The following is an 11074-nucleotide window of genomic DNA, read 5'->3' on the forward strand; positions in this document are numbered from 1 at the left end:
AATAGTGTTGTGCGGAAGTAGTAAGTCTATAAAAGGGCTAGACACCTTTATAATTTCCCCCAGCACGACCGCCGCGATGTAACAATTGTTAGAGCTACTTCGACCTAACGGTCGATGTCTTAGCCTATACCTGCAGTATGTTCCTGTAGTGACAGATGTATATAACCACCCCGTATCGAGATAAGTTTAATATATAGAAGTGTCTTTACCTTTCCCTCTCTAACTTAGTCAAGAAATGTTTGACCTAATGTTCAGGTTGAACATATATTATAAATCAGGTGACGCTTAATATTGCCCTTTCCCACATTAGGGCCATAATTGTGGTATGAGCCTTCAACTGCACGCAGCGTCATACAATCTTAGCCGTTGTAGGACTCGTATCTGACAAATCATTGTCGGTGATGATAAGAGTTATCACCTTAAGATCAGCGTACCAATCATACCTAATAATTGTGTGGTAATCACTTGAATTTGTAAGTCCGTCGTTACCAGTTAAGATCAAGCTTCTCTAGATTTAAACGAACATGCATGACATGAGAATCTTTCTCATAATATGCCACAATTATGGAAAATTTCGTGCAATCTTTTAATTTGTCTTCTTATTGCAACTCATCGTCATTTCAGCGCACTGTGAAGCTTATGTCCATGTTTTTATTTTTTATTCCGACATTTTACCGATTTATTTCAAAATAATATCTGGAGTTAACGGTACACCGGCTAGCAACGGTCGAGCCGTTGCGCGTGCCGCTGAAGTGAGGCGCGGGTTGCGGCAAGCGAACAGACCCAGGAAGCGAGTGGCCGCCCAACCTCGGCTCTCGCATGCACTTTCATCTCCATGCCAAACACTGGAGCGCCGAGTTCGCCTTTTATATGCCCTTTAATATTGGGACTTGAGGGGGGACCGGGTGGCCTCCCCTTGCGAGTGTCCGGCCTTTTGTGCATTTTTGTCTGTTTTTTGAGGCCGGAGATGAAGTTTGTGTATTTTTTGTTTGCGGAAATTGCATTATTCTCGTCGAGTGATACTGTAGTTTTGTTCATGCCTGTGAGATATTTAGTCGTTCTTTCTCTTAACTGATGCGGGTCGTGGATTTTAGTTTGCAATGACCATTTTCAAAATACTCCTACTAACTTCTGTACCCATTTCTTTTGACAAAATAACTCCGTCGATTGGGTCAGGTTTTTTATATTTTTTATTACAGGCGTGCCTAATCTTTTATGCCCATGCCAGTTTTCATACTATTACATGTTGCTGACATCTTTCTCGTGTTCCCACAGAACGGCCGGTCCTTGTGTCGCTTGAGCTCGTCCTGTCCTTCCCTCAACGTGGAGGGGGAAGAAGAGTCCACAAATCCTCCCTGCTACTTCCCCTGTAAGTGTTCTCCCCCACATGACCCTCAGTCTTCCCCAGACATCACTTCCCCTGCAGCCACGTCTGTGGTCATCTGCAATCCCAAAGGGAAGATGATCCTTCCTGGGCTTACCTTTGGGGATGAAGCTGCGTCCCCTCCGGCTGGGGACTCAGCCGGGCCTAGAAGAAGGTCGGTTTCGGGCAGGTCCCCTAGATCCGAGGAGGACGTTTCCCCATCAACGCCCGTCACGTCCGCTTCCCTCGATGACTCCCACCTCTGCCCCGATACCCCGAAGATCCGCGTCAACGATGCGACCCCAACAGGTCCTCACTGGGGCATCACCCTGGGCTTGATCACCACCTCGTTGTCTGGCATGCATGCCTGCCTTCGCTAGACTCGCCTCATGTCGTCATTATTTGTGAACCTTTGGGGTTCTCTCTGTACATTGAGATGATCTCACTAGCTTGGTCCTCGCATGATTTGCTCTCACTCGTTCATACCTCCAAGGAGAGCATCATCTCACTCCTACTTTGGAAGGAGTGAGATGTTCACTGTTACATTAGAGCTTAAAATGTTGTATCCGTTTTAATTCATCATATTGTGATGTTGCTGTCGACGCTAAGTCTAAAAGGTATCGCGACTAGTGTTGTGTTGACAACTAGTGTTGTGTTGATGATCATTGAGATGATCTCACTATCTTGGTCCTCGCATGCTTGGCCCTCACTCGTTGAGTTCTCAAGGTATTGAGAGCGTCATCTCACTCCTATTATTCCTGATCGTGGATAAAATGACCACTCAATGATGTATAGGTGCAGTGCGTCATTATCAGATCTTGATGCAGCGGTCTAACATTAAACTGCGTGAACCTTTCTTGAGCGATTCGCCGAAACTAACTCGGCAACATCACTAGTTTTCAGTCGATGTTTATTGTTCGCAACGTCCGTTATCCAGGATTTGTATTGACGTCACGTAGCGCTGTGACAAGTTCTATGCAACTTGGTGGTGATCATGCAATGTTTCGTCGTTATTCGTCTTGATGTTTTCTGTTGTATTTGACGATTTTGTATTAGCTGGAATCATAGTTTCCATCTTTAATTTACTATATAATTTTACTTCACCAGTTACATCTGCCTGGACTTTACTTTTACTCTCCTTTATTGTATTTAAATTGGACCTCCCACCGTGAGTGTCATAGTTGTGTTATCCTGCTTCTCCTCCCCCTGCTTTGCTTGTATGTTGTTAACTTTATGCTGATCCTCGCAATGAAGAAATGTGCAACGTTTAACTCATCACTTGACGACATCACACTGTTTCCTGTCATGCTCACTGACGCCTCATTTGAAGGCTGTCAACTGACCTGTAGGTGGGTACGTGGTGAGGTGAAACTGCGCGACTGGTGTGCAGTAATGGCGCTCTCAGCGGGACGCGGTGACCCACTAACTCAGTCATTACCTTCACACTCTCCCGCACTCATTACCTCCACACTCTCCCGCACTCATTACCTCCACACTCTCCCGCACTCATTACCTCCACACTCTCCCGCACTCATTACCTCCACACTCTCCCGCATTCATTACCTCCACACTCTCCCGCATTCATTACCTCCACACTCTCCCGCATTCATTACCTCCACACTCATTACCTCCATTCTACTGCACTCATTACCTCCACTCTACTGCACTCATTACCTCCACTCTACTGCACTCATTACCTCCACTCTACTGCACTCATTACCTCCACTCTCCCGGCTTCATTACCTTCTCACGCTACTTTCCTGCGCTCATTTTTCCCACCCCTTCCCACTCATCTACACTGTCTCCTCGCATATTTCCCACTCTCCCCCTTCTGACCTCACGCCCATCCCGGCGCGCGTCCCGAGGTGGCAGGAACAGAACCTGCGTGAGCGCCGTGCTGGTGTCGTGCTGGTGTCGTCGCCGACATCCACGACGACGCCGTGCTCTGTACAGAACAGTCCACTGATCTGTTCACTACAGAACAGTGCACAGATCTGTTCACTGCAGTGCAGTGCACATAGCCACTCACTGCAGTGCAGTGCCCATATAGCCACTCACTGCAGTGCAGTGCACATATAGCCACTCACTGCAGTGCAGTGCACATATAGCCACTTACTGCAGTGCAGTGCAGCACAGCAAATGCTCAATTGCTCGACGCTGCAGCTTTTTCCCCGTTCGTATTCCCTGGGCCTCCACTTGGACGGTCGATACATCGGCACTTAGATACATCGGCAATCGATGTATCTTCGATCAAACATTTCCTGTGCCAAGTGTCCTCCTGCAAATATATGCTCGTGTACTGTTTTGTGCTGCAATACTACTTTGTTATCTACTTCGCTGCAATTAAATAGTATGATACATGCTATTTGCTCATGGATGTCGCCCAGAATGTACCGCTAGCGCTATCAGGCATAGAAAACGTGCCGGCCTTGCGCATTGAAGTCGCGTTTTATCTTTGAAAATGAAAAAAAACTTCGTGCCTGAAAATGCGCATTGTAGGCAAGCTCATGAACACACTGAATGCAGTAGCCATTTATATCGGACCAGTACATCCGGCAGGGCTGGTCGTTAATGAATTATCCGAACTGAGTTGAATAGATCAGGGTTGATGCGCGATGTCGTTGCTGCAACGCTAATAATTTAGCTTCTACAGTAGCCTGGTTGATACCGTGTAGCTCGTTCGAGTTGCCCAGTTAGAGTGATTATTTTTTTATATATACGTACCCTATTCTGTTTGAAGTTATGCAAATCTTATAATATTACTCGAGTTACTCCATGCATGAGATCTTCATCAAAAGCCCGCTGGGAGAAGTGAGCGACATGATTTGTTGGTGGTGAATTATTGGGGTGTGGATATAAGCTCTGATGTCGCGTGTGTTTGGTCTGTTGCATTCAATATTGCAAGTCGCTGCTGTGTGCGCTCTGATGGAGAGGAAGCTGCCATTGAACTCAGCTATAGCGTGCAGCTCAAGCGTGTGCTGGATTCCAATCTACGGACTTCACTCAGAAGATTTAATTATCCCGACCGTTCAGTCGTGTCAAAGTCGACAAAGAAACTGTAGGTTATAAGCGAGTTGCCAAGCAACAATGCCTGATGCGTGTGACATATCTCTTACATTGCCGGTGTTTTGTAGTTTTGATGTGATAGCGACTCGGGCTCATGCCTTGGCAATAACGGACGGAAAAAAATTCAGAAGCCCCGATAAACCCGTGACTGCGTGCATGTGAGTGCGTTTCCCAGCTTCTTGCACCAGGTTATTTGAGCACGAATAACTCAAGTTTGTTTGCAGCCTCTGGCATTTGCGGAGTATACTTGGCCACGGATGAATTGGACCAAAATTTCCTGGCATGACATTCTTTCGTGTTCACGGCCTCGCAACACGCTTGCGTGTCGGCTGAAGACACGTGTGCTTTGTGTCGTGTGCACGGCTCTATGAAGCGCCTGCTTGGCGATTGAAGGCGGCACGCATGCGTTGTATCGTGCACAAATCGCAACACGGCTGCATGTCGGCTGATGTCGGCGCGCATTTTCCTGTATCAGGCGCCAATATTAAGCGCCATCTGACTAATTATATATTTTATTTCCGCCTTAATGTGAGGACACATATTTATTGACTAAGTGCATGAGGGATTAGTAAGACTCAATCTGTCTAGAGAACTTATCTTGATACGGGGTTGATGCGTGAGAGATAAAGAAAAGGTATAGGCTAGGACGTCGACCGTTTGGTCGGAGTAACTCGACTAACGCGAGTTACATAACGGCATTCTTGCAACTTACTGGGGACCTTACTAAGGTTCCAGCCCTTTTATAGAATTATGATTTCCGCTCTCACCGGGTTTTTCTCCTCGTGACACATACAGTATGCTGTATAAGCTGTTGACTCAGTGTCTGAGGCAAGCTCTCAGTGACACAGTGGACTCAAAGCTAATTAGGTGTGCTGGTAAACACATGAGGATATCTATTAAAAAAAAAATCTCGGACACCTGCTTTACACTCGCATCCTCACAGGACGCGAGTGTAACCAAAGTGATAGTAGAGACGGTCGCTCCTGACGTTTAGGATCGCGTCGCAGCTTCTCGCTCAGCTCGAATGCCTGTGCCACTTTTAGGCAAATGGTTTAGGTGGTCATAGCGAGGGAGGGAGTCGCTCGTTGGGCGAGGGTCTTCTCGCGCGTGGAACCTGCTTTACACTCGCATCCTCACAGGACGCGAGTGTAACCAAAGTGATAGTAGAGACGGTCGCTCCTGACGTTTAGGATCGCGTCGCAGCTTCGCGCTCAGCTCGAGTGCCTGTGCCCCTTTTAGGCAAATGGTTTAGATGGTCATAGCGAGGGAGGGAGTCGCTCGTTGGGCGAGGGTCTTCTCGCGCGTGGGAAAGGGCCGAAAAAATGAAGAACGCTGACCGAAGATCTTGTTTCCGGCGGCTGCGAAATGCTCCTGGCCATCTAATTTACAAAAAAAAAAATTCTAAGCACAAAAAGTAATTTTCTGAATAGAACCCGTCGTATACATGGTTAATAGTCATTTGAAAGAGCTATTCGAAGTATCGAACACATCTGGCGACTAGAACTGCGTTTTTTACATATTAAGTGGTTACAGAAAATTAAACGTAATTGATAAATTCTACAGTAGAATGCCTCCCCGACGTAGGATAGAAATTCCTGATGTTGTTCGCTCTTACATTTGAACTTGAAATGTTCTATGTTTTAATTCAACATATTGTGATGTTGCTGTAGACGCTAAGCCTAAAAGTTATCGCGACTACTGTTATGTTAACGACTAGCGTTGTGTTGACGACTAGTGTTGTGTTGACGACTACTGTTGTGTTAACGACTAGCGTTGTGCTGACGACTAGTGTTGTGGTGACGACTAGTGTTGTGTTGACGACTAGTGTTGTGTTGACGACTAGTGTTGTGTTGACGACTAGTGTTGTGTTGACGACTAGTGTTTTGTTGTCGACTAGTGTTGTGTTGACGACAAGTGTTGTGTTGTCGACTAGTGTTGTGTTGACGACTAGTGTTTTGTTGTCGACTAGTGTTTTGTTGTCGACTAGTGTTGTGTTGACGACTAGTGTTGTGTTGACGACTAGTGTTGTGTTGTCGACTAGTGTTGTGTTGGCGATTAGTTTGTGTTGACGACTAGTGTTGTGTTGTCGACTAGTGTTGTGTTGTCGACTAGTGTTGTGTTGTCGACTAGTGTTATGTTTGATTCGGCTAATTACGCACCAATTGATGAGCCTAAATTAATTTGAATTTAAATGAAGATGAGGCTGGTGACTTAACGCAGCGTCAGTACATATCCCATGTGCTCTCATGTTTTTTCCCATGTGAGTCATTCCTGGCGGTATTGACATAGCTTCCGTGCAGCGGCAATGCGCTGGGGTCATGTCAATTGGGTATGTTCCTCTTTCTGCATCACCCGTTCTGTGTCGTGTTGTGTTGACGACTAGTTTGTGCTAACGACTAGTTTGTGCTGACGACTAGTGTTGTGTTGACGACTAGTGTTGTGTTCTCTTATATATTCTCTTGTTTGCTTGTATAGTAGAACTTACTTCTATAAATGTTACTGAGCAAACTTCGTTGTATTTACTGGTGCGTAAGCCTGCCCGTGACACCGCGTGTACGGCAGCCCTGCTGCCCCATGACTCCTGCCTTGGCACGGCACCAAGAAGATGTCCGTACGACCCAAAATGTTTGCTTGATTTGCCTGCTAATTTAGATTTGTATTGTCTTTTTGATGGTGTTAATGTAAGGCTCCGAAAAATTCGAGAAAGCTATTGTTTACATTACAATCTGAAATACAATCTTATTGTATATTGTTACTGTTACTTAGTTGTATTAGAGGGATTTTTTCGTAGAATTTACTGAATTCATTATATTTTTTATTGTTTTTTTTATTGCATTGTAAATCCGGTTACATAAGTGGACACTCAATAATTCACTTATTGTGTTTTTTTTTTATTTATTTATGTCACTTTTACGATTATTATTTTTACTTCTCTCTTAACAGAAACTCTGTTAATTATTATAAAGTTCAAGCATGATAGACATGACTCTGTCTCGGCATTTTCATTATTGCTTAACAACTTTGAGTCTTAGCAATCGGTTTCAAATTTATTCTCCACTACTTAATGAGAAGACAATACTCATAAATTCCCTTCAAGTATTGAATATTCTTCATTATTCACACAAGAATATTCGTTGTTGTTACAAACTCAATTCATACAACGCAAGGATTGCATCCATGCCTTTTCATTTATTTTTCAATTTTCAAATAAGAAATCTTGTCATGCCACCACTAGAGCTGTGCCCGTTACTATACTGTACTGTACAGTACTGTACTCAACTGTACAGTACTGTAGGTACTCAACTGTACAGTACTGTAGGTACTCAACTGTACTGTACTATATTGTGCTGTACTTTACTTTACTGTACTGTACCGTACCGCACTGTACTGTACTGTAGGGTACTGTACTATATCGTGCTGTACTGTACTGTACTGTACAAATTACTCCCTCCATAACACTAGTCATGACCCCCCACCACTGCCCCCCCCCCGCAGGGTCCGAGGAGTTCCTACTGGACGCTCGCAAAGGCCCCGCGGACGCCAGCAGACGGAGGTCGTGGTCAGGCCTCAGCGACACTGAGAAGAAGAGGGCGCGCCAGAGGAGGTCAGCTGGTCATGATCCTGCTGTCAGGGGGGAATTTCAGGGAGCTTGTTCTATATTAGTATTTCAGTCATCATTCTTGTATATTGTTAGTCCATTCCTATATTTTTCTATTCCTATATATGTCCATTCTTCAAACAATTTAAGAGAGCTTGTTCTATGTTCATTCCAGTCTTCATTCTGATTATTATTAGTCCATTGGTCCATTCTTCAAACAATATCCTTTAGGGCAAATTAGCCCTGTATATATAGGATAAGACGTCTTCTATCACATTTTAAGCTTGGCCTCGTCTTGACTGGCTTGTCAAGACTGCAACGAACTTTCCTCCAATAAACTCGTGATGTCTGCCTTTGTCTCTGCATTGTATTTCGAGCGGTCTGCGTGGCTTATAGAACGTGTGAAATTCCAAGTGCTCAAAACATATTGGATCTAAAATCTAAGCTATTTTTCCCTTTTATTTATAACCAAAATTTAGCAACTGATCGAAATTTAGAACTGATTTAGCAACTGATCGAACTGAACTTATCGAACTGAATCGATCTTTAAAATATGATCCACCGTTCTTAGAATTCCGCCGTGTCAACAGCAAATCTGTTTACCTTCTCTGCCATTCAATATTTAGTTTAATCACCATTGTACCATCATTGCCTGTGCTTCATTGGGCCATCATTTGCTGTTATATATTGCACCCTCCGTTTGCGACATTTTGCCCTGAAGGATTGAAGCAATGAAAAGAAATTTTTTTCTAGAAGAATAAGGATGTTACTTATCTTGCTAGTTTAATATGATAACTTGCCTGGAATTCATTTAAGTGAGCATAGCCCTACACTTGAGAAAACATCTTTAAAATATTAATTGCGTCAATGAAGAACTTATGCCAAAGACAAAACTTCTGTTCATTAAAACTTCGGGTAATTCCTATTTTTATTATTCGGAGCAGTTCATTGATTGATTCGCTGTATTTTTATCCGTGTACACTCGTATTTACGGCGTTTAATTCACTAGAGGAACACAAGAATTTAGTCAATTTTCGGTGCCCTAGTTCATGTCTCAAATTTATGGGTCAAAAGTCATTGGAGTTTGAGGGAAAAATATTTGCTAACAGCTAAACATATGACGAATAACAATCGTGTTTACTTAAAATCATGAAAAATACCATGAATCAAACTTTTCCTTTCCGCTAGAAAGTTTAGTTAGTTTTTAAGTTTTGTTAATTTAGTTTTTTTAGGATTATCGGTGCTGCGTGTGCTCGCACGCATGTGCATGTGACGGACTCGCATGCTTATGTGATGTGCTGGGATAGCTTGCATAATATGCCGGGTCTGCTTGTAAGGAACTTGCTTCAGGTCAAAGTTTTGGATCTCGTCACTTCTCAACTGCAGGGTCTTATTTCTTATTTATTATATATCTTATTTATAAAATAAGAGATAAGACATTGGTATTTCTTATTTATTGTCATGGATTAGACATTGAAGATTGTTTTCCAGATTAGCATTATATCCATGAAAGCTAGAAGTAAATGGCATTTATATTTCCGCAGCACGACCATTCTCAAGGGGATTGTCAGATCCCAATACACATAAAACGCTTCTATGAAAATTGTACATTGCCGTTTACATTTTAATCGTAATAAGACAAGAATCTCGCAAATAAAGTGAGTTGCAGCGACTCACTTGGGAGATAATAGAGCGTGGTCGTCGCGGGTGCCGACATGGCGGGACGGAAGGCGATGCCTGGGACCTGACGATGAACTCTATCTAGTCTCTGCCAGGATATTGATGTAGCGCCGGTCTCTGTCCCGCGCTGCGTACAACACATCAGAGCATGTGTCTCTGCCATGACATCTCTGTAGCGCCGGTCTCTGTCCCTCGCTGCGTGCAACACATCAGAGCATGTGTCTCTGCCAGGACATCTCTGTAGCGCCGGTCTCTGTCCCGCGCTGCGTGCAACACATCAGAGCATGTGTCTCTGTCAGGACANCCGCGACGCTGTGGGCTCAAACTCCTTCGTTGCCAAGGACATCTCCTGGATGTACTAACGGTCCTCCGTGGGTACAAGCCTATCAGCCCCATTGCTTCCTCAGCCCTATGGCTCCCAAATACCACATGGCTCCCTCAGCCCATATGGCCCCTCAAGCCCCATGCCTAAGTCTCATGAGCTCCAAAATCCTACGGATCCCAGAGTCCCGTGTGTCCCTTGGTCTTCTGGGCCCTTCAGTTTCATGTGCCATTCAGTCCCCTTTTCCGTGGACCCCTCTGTTCTGTGTGGCCTTCAGCAGTCCAGCGTGGCCTTCAGTCCTACGGGCTGGTCAAGCCTATGGGCCCTTCAGTCTCGTGGGCCTCTAGCTCAGAAGGCACCTCAGTCCTATAGGCCTCTCAGTCCAGTAGGCCCCTCAGTCCAGTAGGCCCCTCAGTCCAGTAGGCTCCTCAGTCCAGAAGGCCCCTCAGTCCAGAAGGCCCATCACTCCAGTAGGCCTCTCAGTCCAGAAGGCCCTCAGTCCAGTAGGCCCCTCAGTCCAGTAGGCCCTCAGTCCAGTTGGCCCCTCAGTCCAGAAGGCCCCTCAGTCCAGTAGGCTCCTCAGTCCAGTAGGCCCTCAGTCCAGTAGGCCCCTCAGTCCAGAAGGCCCCTCAGTCCAGTAGGTCCCTCAGTCCAGTAGGCTCCTCAGTCCAGTAGGTCCCTCAGTCCAGTAGGCTCCTCAGTCCAGTAGGCCCTCAGTCCAGTAGGCCCCTCAGTTCAGTAGGTCCCTCAGTCCAGTAGGTCCCTCAGTCCAGAAGGCCCCTCAGTCCAGAAGGCCCCTCAGGCCAGTAGATCCCTCAGTCCAGTAGGCCCTCAGTCCAGTAGGCCCCTCAGTCCAGAAGGCCCCTCAGTCCAGTAGGCCCTCAGTCCAGTAGGCCCCTCTGTCTAGAAGGCCTCTCAGGCCAGTAGGCCCCTCAGTCCAGTAGGCCCCTCAGTCCAGTAGGTCCCTCAGTCCAGTAGGCCCTCAGTCCAGTAGGCCCCTCAGTCCAGAAGGCCCCTCAGTCCAGTAGGCCCTCAGTCCAGTAGG

General features: G+C 45.6%; 1 protein-coding gene across 1 annotated transcript in view; it reads left to right on the forward strand.

Annotated features, from left to right (window-relative positions):
* The first annotated feature begins 975 nt into the window (after positions 1-975).
* Positions 976-11074, forward strand: part of LOC108673493 — a 16863-nt gene continuing 6764 nt past the window's right edge. The window contains exons 1-2 of the mRNA XM_047883489.1: positions 976-1369; positions 7925-8033. Of these exons, the coding sequence (XP_047739445.1) occupies positions 1216-1369; positions 7925-8033 (263 nt within the window). The 5' untranslated portion in view covers positions 976-1215. The remainder of the gene's footprint in view (positions 1370-7924; positions 8034-11074) is intronic.

Source organism: Hyalella azteca, unplaced genomic scaffold, assembly GCF_000764305.2.
Source record: "Hyalella azteca isolate HAZT.00-mixed unplaced genomic scaffold, Hazt_2.0.2 contig13043, whole genome shotgun sequence".
NCBI lineage: Eukaryota > Metazoa > Arthropoda > Malacostraca > Amphipoda > Hyalellidae > Hyalella > Hyalella azteca.